The following is a 23,363-nucleotide window of genomic DNA, read 5'->3' on the forward strand; positions in this document are numbered from 1 at the left end:
TTAACAAAACATTTTTGCATATTGCAATTAAAAATAACCTGTTCCCTGCACTTTTGGACTTCATCCTTTTGACTGGCAAATATGTCCCACTGGAACTTTGGTAACCTTTCAGGCACTCAAAAGGTTTCTAGCCCTTTTTTTACTTTTATATACACATCATGGCAGCTCAGTATAATGCCTTAAAAAAAATTTTGTATAGCTTAGCTAAATCAAATGATGTACAAAAATTAAACAGCAAAGAGCATTCTAGTTAACATCACTCATGGTGTTTGTAGTCCATACAGAGATACTAAAATGTTCCTGTCTTCAAATTGAGAAATGTTTGTTCCTCATGGTTCCTAATGTTCCCTAGTAGGGATGAACAGGCTTAAGTCAACACTTGTAATATCAGAGTTACAGCAAAATATAGTAAGGAGTATGAGAGCAAAGAAGGTGAGTGTGAATACCCTTACATAAAATTTAAAAAAAAAAATAACTAGGCTATTTTATGTGTTTTTGTCCTGTGTATTTTATTCTTAAATCTGGTTTGATTTTTATCTTACGGTAAAAATATTTCTGGTTAAATGAAACTTCTAACCGGTAAAGAAATTCAGCAGCTTCACCTAAAATTTGATTTATTGCCAGGAATACTACCATAACAAAGGTATCTATTCTGTTATTCTAAGAAAGTTTTTGTTCTTGTGTTATTATGTGTGTAGTATTTGGGGATTTTTTTGGTTTAATATATTCAGGCTTACATATTATGAAGGTATTTTTCATTAAACAATTAGTACTTTTCTGAGTCTTCACTATTAAAACTGACCTGGTAAACATTTTGTTCTTTTATTTCCTTTTGAGAATCTGGGCAGCAGTTACATAAATGCTTGTATTAGTAATAGATTGGAAAGGAGGCTTTGGAGAGAATCCTGTGTTCTAATATGATCAATGCTACTATTGTCTTGCTTTATTTTTGTTTAAATTTTTTGTATTGAAGAGGAATTAATAGTCATATGTTCTTCCTCTACTGTTAATGGGATGGGATATTTGCAAAAGGAGGAAATTGCCTTTGTTTTGGGACTAAGGAAATAGGAAAACACATAAAACTATCTTTTAGGTTTGTGTTGTCCTTGGGACATTTCTTTACTTTATTGCTATATCTCAGCCAAAAGTAGATTGTTTTAATAGTAAATGCAAGGATTAGTTTATGTGCCGTGAAGGACCATCCTACTTTAATGATGATTGGTTTTTTTTTTTTTCCTTTTAGGAAAGAAGCCACAAGTCTTACCGTCCCTTAACAGTGTTGACATTTCGCTTAAATTATCTGTTTAGTGAACTGAAACCAATGTCATATCATCTCCTAAATATGATTTTTCATGCTGTGGTTAGTGTGATATTTCTTAAAGTCTGCAAACTTTTTCTGGACAACAAGAGTAGTATGATTGCTTCTTTACTTTTTGCAGTGCACCCAATACACACAGAAGCAGTAAGTAAAACTGTCAATCATTGTTCTTTTCTTCTTCTTCTTTTTTTTTTTAAACAAAGCTTACATAGTGACTATAATGGTACGTTTTTAAGAAAAAATTTAACCATGGCCTTAATTAAAATATTTGAAGATTTTTGAATTGATATAAGTCTTAACTTTCTAGTGTAGAGTCTAACTTCCTACTACATAAAATTTTTTAATTAATTAATTTATTTTTAAGATTTTATTTATTTATTAGAAAGAGAGCACACAAGCAGGGGAGCCCACAGGCAAAGGGAGAGGGGGAAGCAGGTTCCCACTGAGCAGAGAGCCCAATGTGGGGTTCGATCCCAGGACCCTGGAATCATGACCTGAGCTGAAGGCAGGCACTTACCTGACTAAACCACCCAGATGCCCCTAAAATTTTTAAATTTAAAACAAATTTTGAAACATAAACATTTGTTATTTAAGGACGTAAGATATAATTGCTCAAGATGAATAATGTGAAGTATAAATGAACATAGTCCTTTGCTAATTGTTTTTTTATGAATATAGATTTAAAATATTTGTCAACTTTGCAGTGTATTTCAAAGGACAGAAAATAATAAAACAAATTTAAGTAAAAGAATGAAAATGTATGTAAATATACAGCAAAATATATGTAAACATTGTAACTGATGAAAATAATCAGTACTTTCATGTTGTCTGATGCCACACGTTTTAAAATTGTGAACTGTCTTTGCTGTACCAGTATGTCTGTCAGCCCCTACCTACCAAGACATATTACAGCTTTTTCTTGATAACCTTGTAACCCCAAAATTGCCTCTCATCAGAGCAAAAAGGACTGTTTATTGCTTTGTTATAGGCTTTCAGTTGTAAGCAAAAGTATGTTTAACTTCTGTTGTACTTGAATGGGTCTGTGTGTATTGGAAGGGATTTGTGTATCTCTCTCACTGTCTTGAAACTTTTTATGTCTAGTTGAATGAACATTTTTCCATGCATTTACAAAAATGATAGGTAGTTTTTTTTTGTTTTTTTTTTTTTAAAGATTTTATTTATTTATTTGTCAGAGAGAGAGCAAGCGAGAGCAAGCACAGGCAGACAGAGTGGAAGGCAGAGTCAGAGGGAGAAGCAGGCTCCCTGCGGAGCAAGGAGCCCAATGTGGGACTCGATCCCAGGACGCTGGGATCATGACCTGAGCCGAAGGCAGCTGCTTAACCAACTGAGCCACCCAGGCGTCCCATGATAGGTGGTTTTAAATTCTACAGTGAGTTCAGAATAAAGGAAAGGGTTTGAGCGTTTTATATTTAAAATTTTAGAATTAAAAAAGGGACTTTTATTTATTTGAGAAACAGAACACAAGCAGCCGGAGGGCAGAGGGAGAGGGAGCAGGGAGCCCTGTGTGGGTATTGATCCCCAAGACCCTGAGATCATGCATGACCTGAACTGGAGTCAGACTCTTAACTGGCTGAGCTACCCAGTAACCCCAAAAAAGAACTTATTTAATGTTTATTGTCTTGAGTTTACACATTTATTATGAGATAGAACTTACTGAATTTATGAGTATTTTTATATTTTAAGAATACTTGTATTTTAAGAAAATACGTAAGGTCTTAGGGTTTTTTTTTTAATTAAGAACTATTCTAGATGCTATACTAATATTTAAGATGTTTCTGTTGAGGGAAGCTGGGTAAATAGTACGCAGAACTTCTCTGTATCTATTTTTGTAACTTCCTGTGAGTCTATAATTATTTCAAAATAGTAATCAAAAAACTATTGTAGAGTCACTGGTAAATTTATTTTTATGGAAGTTATACAAATTCACCACATGAGGGCACTCAGAGAATGTCTAAGAAACTGGAATGTGTGCTTTAAAAATTACGGCAATTTTATTTTTATTTTTATTTATTTATTTATTTATTTTTATTTTATTTATGCTGTTATTATATATGGTAGTTAAATTTTCAAGAGAGTCTTCATTAATATGAACTACCCCCCCTTTTCCATTTTAGGTAACAGGTGTTGTAGGAAGAGCAGAACTTTTGTCCTCTATCTTTTTTCTAGCTGCATTTTTGTCATATACCAGATCAAAAGGACCAGATAATTCCATAGGTGAGTGTCTAACATTTAATTTTTTTCTCTATATCTATAAAACTTGATCAAGTAATGTTTATTTACTCTGTTTCTTATAAAATGTATGCCACACTTGGGTTTATCTTTATATATTGTACTACTTCAGCATGTATAGACATATGAACGTGATATGCAACATTATCAGTATTAAAAATTTTTTGCATGTAGTTTATACTTCATTATGACTAACAGATTCTGTATGTTTTAACTTAAAAATGTTACCCTAGAATATAGGAGTTTTAGAGTCATTCTTAGTTCCATGTGCTGTTATCTATAAATGGTACAACTACTAATACTTAAGTTGTCCTTCTATAATAACACCTGTAAAGGCTGTGAATTGTATTGTTTAGGTAAAGTTGAAAGCTTATTGGAATATAACTTTTATTATGTGTTGATCATAGTTCAGCTACTTATTGAGTCCCTACCGTGTGGCCCACCCTGAAAAATGCTTTGTACAAATTAGGTTATTAATCCTGCAAATTGCCAGCTATTAGCAGAAAACAAGCTCCAGGCAATAAAAATGGCTTTTTACAAGTGTGGGAACAGTGGTCATGAAAGAGTTTACGTGATGGTAACCTATATTTGATTCATCTTAAAATGTAACTCTGAGTTTTTTCCCTACATTTCTGGACAATTTTCTCATGATAGACCCAAAGTACTGATGATAAGGAGCCTAATTTTGTATTAATGTAAACTAAGGCTCAAGAAATAAGTGATTTAGCCAAACACTTATAGTGTCTTCTAAGATTTGCAATATGGGTACATTTCTGTCTCCATTTCCTAGAATGGTTCCTTATATACAGTAAGGGTTCATTATATATGTATTTAGCAAATGACCAAGTGAACAATTAAACAATTCTGATTAAAAAGATGCTGACCCTGCTTTTGAACCTCTCTCTATCCTCTTAGCTTCCATAATACTTCATATTCCACATGATGTAATTTTACACTTGAGACAATAAACAGTTTTGTTATCATCTTTGTATTCACTGTTTTCTAATGTATATTGTCCTTTGCAGGTTTTTTTCAATTTGTAATTATTTGATTACTTTAAATTCTAGGCTATTAATGACCCATCCATAACCCCCTTCTTTTTTTTTAAAGCATGATCTACTTGAGGGCCTTTGTTCCTTTCTGTTAGCTTGGGTTTCTGCCCAAATGTCATCTGTACACCACTCGTCTTCCCATTCCCTTCGGTTTCCTTTCACCTTCTATTTTTTTTTCATAGCACATATCATTTGACAAATACATCTTCACTTTTTTGACTGTTATCCCTCCCCACAAAATGTAGCAGTTAACTCGGAATAATGGTCTGAATATGTGATTGCTGGAGGTTTATATCTTTACACATGTAAAATCAGTTTAGAAGCTTATTTTTTGAAGTTGGAATGGATTTTAATTATTTAAATTGAATCTATACTTATACGTGTATCTATTTTTAAGTATTGTTAATGTATTTAGCTGGGAGACTTGTTTTGGACAAAATCATACATGGTAACTTTAACCACAGAGAGCTGTTTATAAAATCAAAGTTTTTGTTCACACAGTAATACAGCCACCAAAAGTTGAAGAACTAAAGTGACTGGTTTCAATAAAGCTCTTGCCTTTACTAGAGCTATTAGTTGCTAAGATTGAATCCAACATTGCATAAGGCAGCTGTTTGCTCTCTCTGTCCTGGAATGTAATTACAAACTAGTAAGAATCTCTGAATTTAATGTCAGAAGAACCAGGATAAAGTCATGATTTCTTTATTGTGCATGACTTTTTTTTAGACCTCCAAAATTATTTCCTCACCTTAAAAATGGGTATGATTATATCTGCCCTCATATCCCATTGGTATAATCTCCTACTTTCGTAGTTTTGGTTTCGATCTAACTAGAATATAAGGGTTTTTTGTTTTTGTTTTTGTTTTTGAGGAAAGGAATACTATTATACAGTTTCAAAGTTTTTTGAGTTGTTTAGCTTTCAATAATTTAATCGATAGAGTATTTTAAAGTTAAAAGCAATTTCAAAAATAAATGAATTTCTGTATTAAGCCGAATGAGAAAAGAAAATATATTAGATTCATAGATTGTTTTTTTATTTATACCTGGGATTAATTGAGTTTTTACTTTGATTAATGTTCTTAATAAATAAACCTAAGGTCACACAATCATACTATAATATATCCTTTAAACTGGAAAAGAATTAGAGATTATATTTTCCAGTAGCTAAATGATCTCAGAAAAGTTGCCCAAGGTCACAAAGCAAGCTAGTAGTAGATCCAGAATTACTCTCACAATTAATTCTTCTGTAATCAAATTACTGTTCTACTAGTAGATGTTTGCTAAAGTTGATGAAGTAGGTTTTCTGTTTAAATAGAACTTATAAATATTCTATAGCAAATTTTTTAAAAGAATAGAAAATTCTTACCATGAACCTGTTTCAGTTTTTATACTTTTTTTTTTTTTTTAGTAGATGTTAGTCTACTTTGCCCAGTAGTTTTCAGTTTCAGGTTTTTAATTAAACATACAGATGTCTGTGTAATAAAGTATTTGTCTTCATTACAAACTGATAGTTCATTAATTACTTCATTAGTCACAACACTCCAGCCTATGAGTTTCTCTTCTCCACAAAAAATTTTAGTATAAGTTATATGTCTTGATGTTTTGTTTTCAGTATGTAAAGGAAAAATCACTTAAAACATTTGAATACATTTTAAAATGTAAAGTACAGCTTAGCGGGAAATAACATGAATTTCAATATAGAATCACAAGTAAAGTTTATTATAATAGTTGTCTAACTTAAAATATCTGTTTATGATGTTATAAAATTGTTTTGTGTAGTTCTATATTTTTCTGTTTTTAAATTGCAGTATGGACTCCAATTGCCTTGACAGTGGTTTTAGTTGCTGTTGCAACATTGTGTAAAGAGCAAGGAATAACAGTTGTGGGAATTTGCTGTGTATATGAAGTATTTATTGCACAAGGGGTAAGGAGAAATATGGTTTTTTGTTGCTATCCTTTATCATACCTAAATTCTCTTGTAATAAACTTGTTTTCTAAATACATCATTATGTAAATTAATCTGTATACCAAAAAAAATTGCAAGAAACCATGTTTTATCTTCAAATCCATTGAAAATTACTGAACATTTTATGACTCATTTTAGTTTTTTAAGGACAACTCTTTGAATTTCAATAATGGAATCAGGAGGCAATTTGGGAATGTGTACAGTAATATTGTACAATATAATTCAGTATTAGATAAGATTATTTGGCTCAGTTTTATTCATTATCAGTTTCACAAATTGCTCTATATTGATTTTATAATTATAGTCAATTTATAACTAATCTTGCATTTTGAAAATCCTGCATTGAAAACATTATAGTATATTGTTATTTAAAACTCTTTTTTCCTTTTGCAGTATACTTTGCCATTATTATGGACTACTGCTGGACAGTTTTTCCGTGGAAAGAGTAGTATTCCATTTTCTATGTTGCAGACACTAATAAAACTCATTGTTTTGATGTTCAGTACACTATTACTTGTTGTAATTAGAGTCCAGGTTATTCAGTCCCAACTTCCAGTATTCACCAGGTATGAAATTCAGTTTTTCTTTCTAATTTTTTCTTTCCTTTACTCTTAATGTTAAGATTAAAAGTGTTTCAGAAAGTCTTTGATTTATATTGAGGTTTTTTAATAGCTTCATTGAAGTGTAGTATTTTTTTAAAAAACCTGTATATATTTATAATGTACAAATTAGTAGCTTTTGACCTATGTGTGTACTTGTGAAACCACCAGAATGAAAACAATGATTTTTACTTAATGGTACAGTGATTTTAACTTGATCAGTTAAGTGGCAAGTCTTTTATATTCTTAATGATTTTTATCCACTGTTCTGATAATTATTGAGAAGAGGATGTTAAAATCTGTGACTATAATTATGTCTATTTCTACTTGTAGTTTTATCAGTTTTTGTTTCATGTGAGTTAAAGCTCTGTTACTAAGTGCATAACATTTAGGCTTGTGTTTAAATGAGTTTTTTTTATCTCTGATGATACTTTATCCCTGGTCTTTACTCAGAAATTTGCTTTATCTTCTTTTTCTTAGTGTTATGTTGTTTATCTTTTTTCATCCTTTGCCTTTTTATCTATCAGTATATTTATATTTATATTATATTTAAAGTTGACTTCTTGTAAGCTGCATAAAGCTGGATCTTCCTTTCTTGTAATATTTTTAAATAATATTTTTTTAAATGAGCTGTTTCAACTGTTTACATTCAATGTGATTTTCATTTTGTACCATTTTTCTTTGTGACTAAAGGACTTTCTTTAACATTTCTTGATTTGTAGGTCTGCTGGTGCTGAATTGTTTTAGCTTTTACATATAAAAATATCTTTATTTTACATCTGTTTTTGAAAAATAATTTGAATTCTGAGTATAGGATTCTGCATTGATTGTTATGCATTCAGCACTCTGGTAATGTTGCTCTACTATTTTCTAGCTTGCATTATTTTCACTGGGAATCTGTCATCTTTATTTTTATGCTTCTACGTGTAGTGTGTCTTTTACTCTGCCTGCTTGTATTATTTTCTCTTTGTCATTTTTTCTCTATTTTTTAAAAATTGAGGCACAATTGATATATAACAGTATTAGTTTTAGGTATACAGTGTAATGATTTGATACATGTATATTGAAAAATGATTATCATGATAAGTTAATATCCATCCATTACCACACATAATTACACAAAAATTTTTTTCTTGTGATGAGAACTTTTAAGATCTATTTTCTTTGGAATTTTCAAATACACAATACACTATCATTAACTATAGTCACCTGCTGCATATCACTACCCTAGGATATATTTAACTTAAAACAAAATTTGGGTGAAGTTGGTTATATAATGCAAACTTCCAGTCACTCTTTTTTATCATCATGTGTCTTGTGTCTAGGTTAATTGAGCTTAGGATCTGTAGGTTTTACTTAATGGAAATTTTGGAAATTTTCTATTACTTCTTAAAATATATTCTCATTATTTTCTCCTTTTCTAGGATCCCAATTACATGTATATTAAGCCTTTTGAAATTGTCAGACTAATGCTCTTTTTATTCCCCTCCAAAAGCTATTTTCTTGTTTTTTTCATTTTGGATAGTCTCTTATGCAATGTATTCAAGTTCAGTGATCTTTTTTCTGCAATGTCTAATCTGCCTTTAATTTTTTTCTAGTTCTTTTTCACTTCAGATGTTGTCTTCATCTTTGGAATTCTCTTTAAGCCTTTTTATGTTTCCTGATCTCTCCATGTTCTAGGGCTTTAATTTCTACTAATGTTATTGTATGTGTCATTTCTTAGTCACTTTAGATTGAATAATTTTCCTCCTCATGGATTATGTTTCTATTTCTTCACATGCCATGCAGTGTTTTAATAGATGTCATATATATGCATTTTACTTTAATATATCACTATAAATATTTTAGAGCTTTGTTCTGGGATGCATTTATTTGAGAAATTTATGTGTGTGTGTGTATGTTAGTCACCATCATTAGTTTTTGATGTACTGTGTTACATGATTCATTGTTTGCGTATAACATCCAGTGCTCCATGCAATCTGTACCCTCCTTAATACCCATCACCACGTTCACCCATCCCCAACCCCTCACCCCCTAAAACCCTCAGCTTGTTTCTTGGAGTCCACAGTCTGTCGTGGTTCATCTCCCCCTCCGATTTCTCCCTCCCTTTCATTTTCCTTCCCTTCTCCTAATGTCCTCCATGTTATTCCTCATGTTCCACAAGTAAGTGAAACCATATAATAATTGACCTTCTCTGCTTGACTTATTTCACTTAGCATAATCTCCTCCAGTCCCATCCATGTTGATGCAAAAGTTGGGTATTCATCCTTTCTGATGGCTGAGTAATATTCCATTGTGTAAAGAAGACCACATCTTCTTTATCCATTCATCTGCTGAAGGGCATCTCAGCTCTTTGCACAGTTTGGCTATTGTGGATATTGCTGCTATGAACATTGGGGTATATATGGCCCTTCTTTTCATTACATCTGTACCTTTGGGGTAAATACCCAGTAGTGCAATGGCTGGATCATAGGGTAGCTCTATTTTTAATTTTGTGAGGAACCTCCACACTGTTTTCCAAAGTAGCTGTACCAACTTGCATTCCCACCAACATTGTAAGAGGGTTCCTCTTTCTCCACAACTTTTCCAACATTTGTTGTTTCTTGCCTTACTGATTTTTGCCATTCTAACTGGTGTAAGTTGATATCTCAATGTGGTTTTGATTTGAATTTCCCTGATATCTTCTAGCCACATTTTTAATCTTTGATATATAAGACCATAGCAGCATTTACAATCGGTCAAATTTTCTTCTGCTACTGACACAAGACACTTCTGACTACTCTATCTGATAGACTGTTATTTATGAGGATTTTCATTCTGGCTGCTGAGAAACTATTCCCGCCACTATATGGTATTTGAGAATTTTTATCTAATCCTTTCCTAACTGCATTATTTTTCCCAGGTCTGCTACAATAACTTACCAGAAATTGGGTAGCTTAAAGCAGTAGCAATTTATTCTCTGCCAGTGCTGGAAGTCCAAAATCGAGGTGTCAGGCACAGTTGGTTCTTTCTGAAGACTCTGAGGAAGAATCTATTCCATGCTTCTTTCCTAGTTTCTAGTGGTTGCTAGCAGTCATTGGCATTCCTTCTTTCTTGTGCATTTCTCTGTATTCTCTCTTCGTATAAGAATAACTGTCATTAGATTTAGGGCTCACCCTAATCCAGTATGACCTCATCCTGACTTAATTAATTACATTGCCAAAGGAATAGGTTTCCAAATAATGTTACAGTCTGAGGTGCTGGGTAGATATGAATGAGAGACATGGTTCAATCCACTACACTGACCTTGAGTATTTCCTCATATACATATGCTGAACAGTTCTCATCAGTACTAAAAACTGGAGAGAGATGTTCTACACTTAGAAGTTCTCTTTCTCAGTAGCTTTGTTCTCTCTGGTATTCTGCCAACTGACCCAGTTCAGTTTTGCAGTCTAAGGATACTACTAGGCTCCACTAGGTTCCCCCTTACTGTTCCACAGACTAAAAACTATGTCTAGGTATTGAACTTTCCAGATAGGGTTTCCTTATTTGTTTTCTTCTTTTAGGTATCATTGTCCTTTTTTCCCTGATGCTTAGTGTGTTAAGAAAAGTTTTATATGTCTTGTCTGGTTCTTTGCTTGTTTAAAGCTAGAAGCAAAAGTTATGCTGAATTTAACAATCTACATCTCTTTTTTCCTGCTTTAAAATATAGCATTTTTCCATTTCACCTTACTCAGCTAAAATTTAAAATGAAATTCATACTAGTTCTTTATTCATTTACATTAAAGTATCATTGAATGCAAGAACTTTTTTTTTTTTTAAACAACAAAGGCCAAAATGTTGTTCATGTGTCATCCAGAAGAGTGCAGTGCTGGCCCTGGTTAGAATAAAATTTTATTCAGATAATTCTCTTACCTTAAACATTTTCTTTGTGTCATTTAATGTATAACTATTTTGAGTAATTTTGGTGCATTTTTTTCTTTAAAGAATACTTCCTAATTTCATGAATTTTTACTTCTGAGTCTAGCCATGCTAAACTGAACAACTCATTTAAGTAGTAAAATATGGGAAATAGATTGAATAGTAAATATATACTATAATTTGCATTTCCTTCTTTACCCTCAGTTTCAGTGTTACTGTTTTTGTTTTTCCTTTTAGAGAATTTCCATAGACTTTTTCATCTCCAGTTCTATAGTGTGAAAATGTAGTTTATAGATATGAATGTATTTGTTTTGTGTAAGTATGTGTGGATGGCTATATGGGTATGTTACATCTAAATATATATTTTCCAAATAGGGGCATTTAAAAAATGTTTGTATATACATTTTCTTCTATTACGTTACCCTGTGAATTGACTATAGTATTACTTGACTTGCTTTGACATGTGTTCTTTCTCTAAAGTACAGTTATTAAATTAGCTGTTCTAAATAAACCATGAGTTATAAAAATGAACTCTTGAGTAGTGGATTATAGGAAAAAAGTTTGTATTCATTCTTTTGGTTATTTGAGAATTCAAGTCCTGACTCAAGTTTAATTATTTTTCATACATGTAGATGTTCAAATATGAAGGTTTTTTAGATATTATTTGTTCAAATAGTATTTGCTTTTTTCCAACCATTTGAATTTTTAAGAAGACCAAGTCAAATGTTAGGGGTTGATTTTTCATTAACTTACTCATTTTAAAATGAGGAATTATCTTTATATATTAACATAGCCAATAAAATTTTGAACATAGCCTAAAAAAATAAAAATCAGAAGCTATTTATTTGAAATATACTTTAAAAAGTGATTCAACTATGATTTGACTTAGTTTGCAAGAAAAAGACTAATTTAATGAAATGAACATTATGTACAAATGTCATGTACATAATATGTCATGGCCTGCACAAATATAATTTCGGATATGTTTATATTAGTATGTGTTAGGAGAAAAAGTAGGACACAGATAAAATGTTACATAGGCCTGTACAGTACTATTATGTGCTGGAAAATGGGTTTTTGCCTTCCTAGAAGTCAGAGCAAAAGGAAAAAGCTCATAGGTGATGCACTTTTTTCTGCCCACAGCAAAAGAAAAACATAGTAATTCTTTCTAGGAAACATAATTTTTATTAGCGTTTAGTGCTGAAAGAAGCCATCTCATGCAGAAAAAAACATTGGTTAGTGTTCTCAGAAACACTCATACATCACATACAACAATCAATCCTTTAAAATTTTTCTTTTTACTTTTAATCAGAAGGTTATACTTCTGTAGAATATCATAATATTGTAGTGATTTTGTCTGAATTATTCTAATAATAAACTATAAATAGATAATCTAGGTCCCCTTTAAACAGCTCTTCATAATTTGTCTCAACTAGAAGTTTCTTAAAGATTAGTTTGAACTCTAGTGAGGACTGACATATCAGTAAAAAATATTTTTCTTTTTAATGAAATTACATGTAAAATACTGCTTTTATTGTTTAGTGTTGTATTTAAATGTTATATATTTTGTGTTTACAAAGTGTTTTAGTCTAAATAACTTTTTTTTTCATTCGTTATACAGGTTTGATAACCCAGCTGCCGTAAGCCCAACTCCTACAAGGCAACTAACTTTTAACTATCTCCTTCCTTTGAATGCTTGGCTTCTATTAAATCCTTCAGAACTCTGCTGTGATTGGACCATGGGAACAATACCACTTATAGAGTCATTTCTAGATATTCGAAATCTTGCCACATTTACTTTCTTTTGCTTTTTGGGGGCTTTGGGAATATTCAGTCTTAGATACCCTGGTGATTCCTCCAAGACTGTTTTAATGGTAAGAAATTCCCTTAATTTTTCAGATGTAAAACAGTCAGTTGATTTGAAGACTGCCTTTTCAGAGCATCTTCTTAGAAACAGCATCTTTCTTGCTCAACATCAGCTTAATTATTAGCTTTTTTTTGGCTATCCTAAAATTATATATCAGAATTCCATATGTAGGCATAATTTGACATTCAGCATGTAAAGTAAAAACTGGTTATGAATTTTCTTGATTTGCTAGGAATTCTGAAACCGTGAAGCATGCCATTGGCATCATTTTCTTCTATTTCTTTACCCAAGTAGGTTGTATACTTTGAGGAAATAGATCATTGTTTTCTTGACACAGAGAAGAGTGTCATGCAAGATAGACAGCTAGAAATATTTAGTTTAGTTCTCATTAGCAAGGTTTTCATTACACCGCAAGTTATTTTTTACTATGTTCAGAGAACTCTGATTGTTTACACAGTGTTATTTTTCTGAGGTGTATTTCTTTGTAATTTTCTTACTCTTCTGTCACCTCTTGTAGTGTGTTTTTTTTTAAAGATTTTATTTATTTATTTGACAGACAGAGATCACAAGTAGACAGAAAGGCAGGCAGAGAGAGAGAGAGGAGGAAGCAGGCTCTCTGCGGAGCAGAGTCCGATGTAGGGCTTGATCCCAGGACCCTGGGATCATGACCTGAGCCGAAGGCAGAGGCTATAACCTACTGAGCCACCCAGGCACCCCCTTGTAGTGGTTTTGTTGTTTTCTTTAAATTACTGAAGATAGTAATAATCTGTAACATTTTCTTGAGCATTTGCTATGTGCCAGAAAGTGTTTTTTAATACTATACAAATACATCATATCTGACTACAGCCACTAGGTTCATTTATTCATTCATTAAAAAGGTTTTCTTGTAGCCTATGTACCAGGCAGCCTTTTAGGCACTAAGGATATGATAAAAAGAAATACAAGGCTCCAATTACCAGGGAACTGGCATTTTGGAAAAATTTGAAGCTGATCTCTTAGATATAGAGAAGACTGAAAAAATACAGAGTTTGGGGGAAAGGTCATATTTACTATTAGTTTTTAATCTCTTGAGTTTGATCCTAGCAGTGATTTTGAATAGCACTTGATGCCTAGAGTTTCGGAGGAGAGTCCTAAGCGCCACATAAAAATTTGATAGATGGTATAGAGATAGTAATTGAAACCAGGATGTGAATAAGAAGGTCTAAGGAGAGGTTATGTAGAGAGCAGCGTTTCTCAACTGGGGTTTTGTGACTTTCTCAAAGATGGTAGCTAGCTATTACCATTCCAAATACATAGAATAGAAGATAATTCATACACATAATGAATGTCTAAGAGTATTTGGTCTTTATTCTCCCTCAGAAAATAGTTGAAGGGGCTAGCTAGATAGAGTGATAAGAGAAGAAACCTACAACTCGGTTTGAAAAAACTTCTATAGAAGGTATAGGAGTTTATATACAGTAAAAGATAACTGTGTAGAGGAGAATGAACCTAAATAGGAGATAGACCAAATGGACAGAAAGTTGGGGGGGTATTTCAAGAAAGATGGAATGATTATCACTAACAGATACTCTGAGGCAGAAAAGTGAGATCAGTCATATTTAACCTATTTTAGGAATATTAGTTACTTAATGAAATTTATTTCTGTGGAGAGATTGAATTAGGAGATGTGGATATGAAGAACGGTAGTATAGATAACCTGTAGGGTTACCTTAACTTTGAATATTTCGAAGGAGGAGACAAGCTTGAATTTATTATCAGCTAAGTAAGAGAAGACTGTGCCAGCTTAACGCATAACAGACTGCTGATCTCATGTAGAGCTTGGAGGGAGCATGAAGATCTAGAATTAGTGAACCTTCAGAGGTAGGAGAATCACTTTCATTGGAGAACTCAGTTCGCCGACTTTTAGAAGGAAAGGAAATCACTAATAGGTTGACTTGCAATGTTGATTTGAAATGTCGATTGGTTAAGTGGGGTGAAAACCAGCTACTTATTACCTTGGCTGTAAAGTGCTTGCCTAAGAATGTGGGACCTTGTTTTATACCTAAGGGACATAATGAATGGGTAAGGCAATTTAAAAATGTGTTTGTTGTCAAAGGAGACGTTTAAGGTTGAAGAGACAAGAGTGTATTTGAATATGGATAGGAACAATACAGTTGATTAGAAGGTGGTCAAGTAGATGAAAGAATGGTTAATTGTGAGATTTGCGAGGAGCAGGGGCACTGTAGAGCTCAGGTTTGGCCCGAGAAAGATGGAAACACACACTTCTTATGTCGCAGAAAGGATGGAAATGACATCAGTGTGTGGATGTTGGTAGGTTTAGTAGCACAGAATTGAAAGAATTCTTGTTTTATGGCTTTAGTTTTCTCTGTAAGTTTGGAAGTATGGTCACCCGCTGAAAGTGACATGAATCAAAAGCCTAAGAAAAGTAATCAAGATACAAAATAAAGGAGAGAGGGAGTGATCCTATCAAAGACACCTAGAAGTTCTGAGTTTTAAGGATCAATTTGAAGTTGATAATCATTAATTTATGATGATACTAATATATTTTGCTTTGGGACTGTCTCTAGTAGAGCTTTGCTGTTCAGGTAAATACAGACAAAGCAGCTGCATGGTAGAATACATCCAAAGCTGAGGTTCTACTAAAAGGAAGGAAAAGTAAGGAAGGGTGGATGAATGTAAAGTTTTGGCATATAAAATAATGATTTCTATAATATAAGCTGAATAAAAACAGGGAGGGTAGTACCAGTGAAATAAGCAGAGATTTGTATAAATTTTATTTTATGTATGTAAAAAGGAACAATTGTGATCTTAGGTATAACTTCTTTAAGATAGTCTTTTTTTTTTTTTTTAAGATTTTATTTATTTATTTGACAGAGAGAAATCACTAGTAGATGGAGAGGCCGGCAGAGAGAGAGAGAGGGAAGCAGGCTCTCTGTTGAGCAGAGAGCCCGATGCGGGACTCGATCCCAGGACTCTGAGATCATGACCTGAGCTGAAGGCAGCGGCTTAACCCACTGAGCCATCCAGGCGCCCTCTTTAAGATAGTCTTAAACATGCTATATTATATAGTGATGTTCTGTGAAGATCTTTTAAAGGGATAAGTATATCAAAGGAGTACCTATGAAGTATCAGATGCCGTGTTAAGCACTTATTAAAATGTCCTGTGTATCCTGACAATATAACATCAGTAGTTATTAACCCCAATTTGTAGAGAAACACAAATTGGGAAGATGATTGATTAGTTTACTTTATATTACCTAGGAAGTAAGAAACAAAACAGATTTGTTCCAGACTCTTGTACTACCACCTTTCCTTTTAAAAAGTTTTATATCACTGAAGAAGTAAATTATGGTAGCCATAGTTAGCTAGGTTGGCATATATTAATAGAGAGTGTATTAGAACTTTTAAATAAGTTAATCATTAGAGACATTCCTTTATCCAAGAACGAGTAGATTTTTTGTGAGGTTGCTTTTTGTGTATATAGCTTGTGCATCAGTCCATGATACATCTTTGAATGAATTTAACACTTTTAATTATTTCAGATAAAATAGCTTTAGAGCAGCCATGAATTAATAAAAAATATGTTTGCCTGTTTGTTTTTAGAAAAGGACTACAGGGTGCCTGGGTAACTCATTCAGTTAAGCATCTGACTCTTGGTTTTGGCTCAGGTCATAATCTCATGGGTCATGAGATCAAGCCCCAAGTGGGGCTCTCTGTCTGTGGGAAGTCTGCTTGAAGATTCTTTCTCTCTGCCCCTACCCTAACTCCCTCTCTCTGAAATAAATACATCTTATATGTGGGAGTATCTCTGTTTCTCAGCTAGCTGGTTGTTTTTATCAAGCACTCTTGGGAATGGAAAATTAATTATGTATTCTTAATGTTTTACCTTTTTGATCAAAAAGAAAACATTAAAATTTCAGATATATGTATTAGTATGATACTTAGTAGTTCAGTAATGCTTTTCTTTAGATTCTTTACTTCCTCATTACAAGTTTTTAATTTATCATACATGGTGAAAGTATTTTTTTCAATGTGTATACATCTTTTCATCCGTATTTTACTAATAAAGTATAATAAAGAGGAAGCAATCTTTCAAACTGTTAAAAGACTCTCAAACTTCTGAAGCTGAAAGAATAACTTGCATAGTTATTCAATTAGGTACTATAAAACAAATCAGGGTAACAAAATACGGAAGCACGTGTCCATAGAAACAGATGTCCTAATAACCAGCTTGGTTCCTTTCATAGGTTATTTGTGTGTTAGTTGTTGGAATACTACCTTTTTAATGGATTTATTGTCTGGGAACCATATGCTCTCTCATTTTCAAAATAACAAAATCTAAGCATTTTTATGATGTATTTCAATGTGTAGTGTTAGAATTTTAGAAATTTTTATAGAACAAAAGACTACTGTTTAAAGGGGGCAGTTTTATTTTTATACTTACACTAAGCCTCTTAAATATATAGGACTCATCAGAGTATTATGCAAAGGAATGCTGGGGTACAGACACAGTAGTCTACTGTCTTGCCTAAAGGATACCTTCTATCATTTTTCAATTTCCAATATAATATGAATATTAACAATAATAAAAATATGAAAACTTGCATGAATGGCTTTTATGTCAGCCATTACAGTTTTGTAAAACCTGTTAACATCTCTGTCAATGTATTTTTACCATACATACATAAGTTGGGTGTATAAAAATTATTAATGTCTTATTTTATATTTATTTAAAAAAAATATTTATTTCATTGGATGAGCCCTAATTATAATCTCACCTTGATCTCACCTTGGTGATATACATCCTAATGTTTGTTGTTACTGACCCTAAGTTGCCTTCTTTATGTTTAAATTAGTATTGTTTATAGTATTATTAAAACTGGTACCAATACATTATTCAAATTAAATAAAATATTTGGTTTTAACTTTTGAATGGCCATATTTTTTTTGGAACTTACTAAAATACCTTATTTTTCTTTGTAGGCCCTTTGTTTGATGGCGTTACCATTTATTCCTGCATCAAACCTTTTTTTCCCAGTTGGATTTGTTGTTGCTGAGAGAGTATTGTATGTTCCTAGCATGGGGTTCTGTATTTTGGTAGCCCATGGATGGCAGAAAATATCAAATAAAAGGTGAATTAAAATGTTAGTTCATTTAATGCTTACTAACTGTAGAATTAAGTGTGATACATTTAAGTATTTAAAATGTTTAGTTCATTTATATAAATCCTACTTTTATGTTTTTATTTTTCATCTTGATAGTCTCCTCATTTTTCTGTAATTCAGGTTAGGAAAGCTTCATAGCACCCACCTCATCCTATGTTCTTATTAACATAATTTTATTGTACAGCCTGTGACATAACAAACTTTGAGTCAGACCCAAGCGAAAACAAGGATATTGTTGAGAATAGAGTTATAAATAACCATTGCCACCTCGATGTGCGATGACATAGTCTTCTTACTTAAGTGAGTTATGTTGAGTTTATTTATATATAAATGCATATAGTAAACAGTCTATAATTTCTTGATATCATCACTATCTGCATCATAACCATCATGTCCTAGTTGCCTTAACTAACAGTTAAGGAACAGAAGAGTCACACTGTATGCAAGAAATGTCTGCTTTCTCACTTTCCAGTCATCCTTCAACCCTCAGCATTCTTACTTGTCTCTACCTCATTGCCTCTACTAGCTAACTCCAGTCAGTGCTTGTATTTAAAATTTATTTCCCTGGTGTCTGTAGAAAGTCTTTCTCCTAATTCTCTTTCATGTCATCTCATTGCTGCTCAGTCCCTTCTCAGAGTCTTCTTGCTGTAGTTGCTCTTTTAATATTTTTTATTTGCCACAATTTTACTCACAGTCATTTTTCTCACACTGCATATTCTCCCTGGGTGATGTCATCCATGTCTACAATTTTCACTAATATCTAGCAGGCCCTTTCTCTTAACTTCTACCCATATATCCAATTTTAATCAATACCAGTTTTGGAATGCTTCCCATGTGCCAAGAGCCATGATAGACCCTTTAGATTTGTTTTCTCATTTAATCTAACATTCCTTAACTCTCGTGCACATTTGAAAATTAAAGCTCATATAGATTACTTGAATCAGGTTACCTCAAGATCACATAGCTGGTAAACAGTAGGATTTTTCTTCAGATTTATATTTGACTACTTCCAACGTCCGTGTTTGTTCATTCTCTCTCTCCCTCTCTCTGTCTCTCCATGGTCCATGTTCTTTCTGATCCATGCAGTCTTATCCTAAGTGGATCTCTCAAAATGAAAGAAGTTGAACTGTGTTATTAAGACAGAAACATACTTAGAGAATATTAGTACCAAATAAGACTATAGGGATAATTGAAGTATAACATTTTTATAGAATTAAGTCCCATATAATTAGCCTAAAGCTGTATAAGTAATTTTTATCTGTTTCATAAAGAGTTAGTTTTACTATGACTCGTAATAAATAATTCTAGCTTTAAAATATGAAATTATTCAAAGAATGTCATGATAATCTGTGGTATAGATGCAATTTGTGTAAGCCAATTTTTTAAAAAAAAAAATATAGCCAGTGAAGATTGACCCTTGATAAACACAAGAATATTCAAATTGTAAGTAAAGGCCCCAAAAAGGAAAAATTGCAGTTAAAAACTGGTATGTCTGCTTTTTGCCATTATATGTAAACAGAGTTTTTGAAATACTAATATAATTAAAGACTCAAGTAGAAGGTAGTATGCATATTTAATTTTTTTGGTATTACCTTTGAAGTTAGATGATTGCCAGAATGATCCTCATTCCTTAGAATAAACTCAAAGATGATATTTGGGGATATTTAACATTATTTCTTACCTCTATTCTAAAAGATAAAATGCTTCTGGTGATGTAGACAATGGTTTCTTTGTTTTGCTTTTTTCTCTTAAACAGTGTATTAAAAAAGTTATCCTGGATTTGTCTGTCTATGGTGATATTCACTCATGCCTTAAAAACACTCCACAGAAATTGGGATTGGGAGTCTGAATATACATTGTTTATGTCAGCCTTGAAGGTAAAGTATTATCCAGAATGACAGGAAAATATGTCATTAATGATTTCTTATAGTCATGTCTAGGATGTTTTTATATTTAATTAGACATGTTACTGTCAATTTTAAGTACTACTCCAAAAGATCAGTAAAAATAATTTGTTCTTTATATAATATATACCATAACCAGTGCTTTGAATCATATTTAGTTGATATGTCTGTGGCATATATGAATAATTCCCTAAATGCTATACTGTTGTTAGAAGTTCAAATGATAATAAAATGATTAAATAAGAATACTATATATAGGGGCACCTGGGTGGCTCAGTGGGTTAAAGCCTCTGCTTTCGGCTCAGGTCATGATCCCAGGGTCCTGGGATCGAGCCCTGCATCAGGCTCTCTGCTCAGCAGCGAGCATGCTTCCCTTCCTCTCTCTGCCTGCCTCTCTGCCTACCTCTGCCTATCTCTGTCTGTCAAATAAATAAATAAAATCTTAAAAAAGAACACTATATATAGTTCATAGTTCTGAAGGTGAACTTTTTTTTTTAACCTTTTAATGTTTTAAAAATTAGAATAGATCTCACAGTGAGAGGCATCTTACAATTAATTAGTGGCTTTTTGTTTTATTAATAGTGAGTCTTAGAATTAATGGCATCCTAGATTCATTGAAGTAAAATACGTAACTAAAAATGGCACCTTGCTATGTGGAAAATAACTAAGGTTACAATACTATAGAAAAGATAGAAACTGGCAGAAAGTAGTGATAAAACATTTCTATAGAATGGACAACATACCAGGAATAAAGTCTTTTTAAAAAAATCATAAAATACTGGTTTCTGTAAGCTACAAGCAATGGGTTTTTTCAGGTGCTTCTCTTCAAAACTATAAATTCTTAACTTCCTTTGGCTATTTCTGTACTCCCCATTGCTTGGCTTTCCTGGAATATTGCCTCATTCCAATAGTCTGTGTGACTTCTTGATTTGGCGGCAACTTAAGGTCATGTGACTATCCTTTTGTCTCACTCAGTAACTGCACTCTCTCCTCTAGCTTAGAAGTCTGTTAACGAAAGAGACCTCATTACTATTCTTCTTAAGCTATACTCATAGAATATCAGTGGAAACCTATAATTTTCAAGAGTTTTGTTTATCGTTATTCCTAGAACCACAGCCCCACTCACTGAGGCTAGTTCCTCGGCCAGATACCATCCTCTCCCTACAGGAACATCATGCCCATCTGTGAATTAATAAAGCACAGATAAATTTAGAACTTTAATCCCAGGTTTCCCATTACCATAATGGACTACGTAAATAACTTTATAACAAGCCTAAAAATAAGTAATCAGTGCAAGTTAAATATATTCTCATGTTCAAATACCTTCTCTCCCAAAAGAATACAGATAGTAGAGCTTAAGTTTTCAAACAACGTAATGCATTTTTTTCTTTTTTTAGTTAAGTTCTATGCCCAGTGTGGGGCTTGAACTCATGACACCAAGATCAAGTTGCATACTCTACTGACTAAGCCAGCCAAGCACCCTGTGATACTTTGATCAAATAAAACTTTTAGCAAAATTCTAATACATCAAATAGATGAAATCAGACTGCTGTGGTTTTAGTTTATGTTAAAAGGAGGAGAGTAAATTTGGGGAAATACTTCACTTGGCTCCTTTCTCATCTCCAGGGGCACCTCCTTGGAACACTCCATTCCTAACAATATACTAAACAAATATCTTTGTTAATTGGAGGTATACATACAAATTTTTCTTTTCTAAAAGAAAAACCTGAATTATTTTTTCAAGTTTTATTGAGGTTAATTGACATATAACGTTGTATTAGTTTAAGATGTACAACATAATATCTGTGTATATTATAAAATAATTATAATAAGTTAACTTCTGTCACCTTACATAGGTACAATATTTTTCTTTTGATGAGAATTTCCAAGATCTACTATCTTAGCAACTTTCAAATATACATTACAGTATTGTTAACTATCGTAACCATGCTCTACATTGTATTCACAGAACTTATTTGTCTTATAACTGAAAGTTGGTGTCTTTGAGCACCTCACCCATTCATGGATACCTCTGTGGAACACTCCATTCCTAATGGTATTCCTAATGGTAACACTCCATACCTAATGGTATTCCTAATGGTAATAAATATCTGTGTTAATTGGAGTTGTATTTTTTAATTGTAATTTATTTCTATCTATGCTTATGTATTGAAGGTAAATAAAAATAATGCCAAATTATGGAATAATGTGGGTCATGCTCTGGAAAACGAAAAGAACTTTGAACGAGCTTTGAAATATTTCTTACAGGCTACCCATGTTCAGCCAGGTAAGCGTTATTAATTAATAAAACAATTTGAATAGATTGATTCAAAACTTGATTATATTTGGGGATAATAAGGTAGAGTTTTGTTTTCAGTCTTCATTCCAGGTGATATAAATACTATAGTGTTTGATGCTGGCTTATTTTGAATTAGATTATATATTAGATCTACTTAGACATTTAGGATTTTTTTCTTTACTATAAGAGTTGGTGGTACTGATGAGCAATTTTGGTGGAATGTTAGATGCAAAAGCCTGATAGGAATGTGTTTAGGAGAGAGGGGGAAGAATAATTGGAGACAGCTGGTATTGAAAACTCTTAAAGAGTATCAATAGGAAATGGTGGTATTGCTGGGAATGGAGTCAAGAAAAGGTAAGTAGGATGATAGGAGTTTTTGTTTTCAGTTTTAAGGTGGGAGAAACAAAGCATATGTACAGCTAATCCACTGAGGCTGGGAAAAGTAATAATTCAAAAAGGAGGGAACAAATTATGGATCAGTTGTCCTTAAATAAATGAGAAGAAATAAATAGAATTTTGTGCACAGGATAAGGACTTCATTTAGTCATAGAATTGCTAATATACTATAAGGAAGGCAAAGAACATAAATAATGGATATAGGCAGTCGAATAGATCATCTGGAGGAAGTTTCTGGAAATTGTCTTTTGTTTGCTTCTATTTTCTCATTGAAATAGAAAGCAGAGTCATCAGAGTCAGGAAGGGTTGAATCTCTAGAGATCTAAGAATAAGAGTGGGTGTGAAGTAGCTGTCTAGGACAGTGCTTCACAAACTGAAATGTGCCCTTGAATCACATGGAGATGTTATAGTGGATGTTCTGATGGATAGAGGTTTAGAATAGAACCTGAAGTTCTGCACTTCTATTAAGTTCCCAGGTAATGTTTAGCCCATGGATCACACTTTTAGAGACAAGATATAGGAAAATGTGTAATTGCCAAGCAGTTCTAACTGCTTGAGGTTAGAATACTTTATTTAAAATTATACTAGTTGATGTAGGTGTATGCTTTTCACTTGCTACTTTACAGCTGAAATGGCACAGGCGTGGA

General features: G+C 32.6%; 1 protein-coding gene across 2 annotated transcripts in view; it reads left to right on the forward strand.

Annotated features, from left to right (window-relative positions):
• The window catches only part of TMTC3 (transmembrane O-mannosyltransferase targeting cadherins 3), a 59,534-nt gene that overhangs the window by 14,768 nt on the left and 21,403 nt on the right, over positions 1-23,363 (forward strand). For both annotated transcript variants that reach the window (XR_006607532.1, XM_004748580.3), the window contains exons 3-10: positions 1,244-1,462; positions 3,454-3,553; positions 6,429-6,544; positions 6,980-7,152; positions 12,707-12,959; positions 17,936-18,084; positions 19,874-19,994; positions 22,197-22,308. Coding sequence is in view for 1 of the 2 variants with exons in the window: in XM_004748580.3 (XP_004748637.1) it covers positions 1,244-1,462; positions 3,454-3,553; positions 6,429-6,544; positions 6,980-7,152; positions 12,707-12,959; positions 17,936-18,084; positions 19,874-19,994; positions 22,197-22,308 (1,243 nt within the window). In the remaining variant the exon portion in view is untranslated. The remainder of the gene's footprint in view (positions 1-1,243; positions 1,463-3,453; positions 3,554-6,428; positions 6,545-6,979; positions 7,153-12,706; positions 12,960-17,935; positions 18,085-19,873; positions 19,995-22,196; positions 22,309-23,363) is intronic.

The sequence above is a fragment of the Mustela putorius genome, unplaced genomic scaffold (assembly GCF_011764305.1).
Source record: "Mustela putorius furo isolate JIRA1106 unplaced genomic scaffold, ASM1176430v1.1 tig00000640_pilon_pilon_pilon, whole genome shotgun sequence".
In the NCBI taxonomy this organism is placed as follows: Eukaryota; Metazoa; Chordata; class Mammalia; order Carnivora; family Mustelidae; genus Mustela; species Mustela putorius.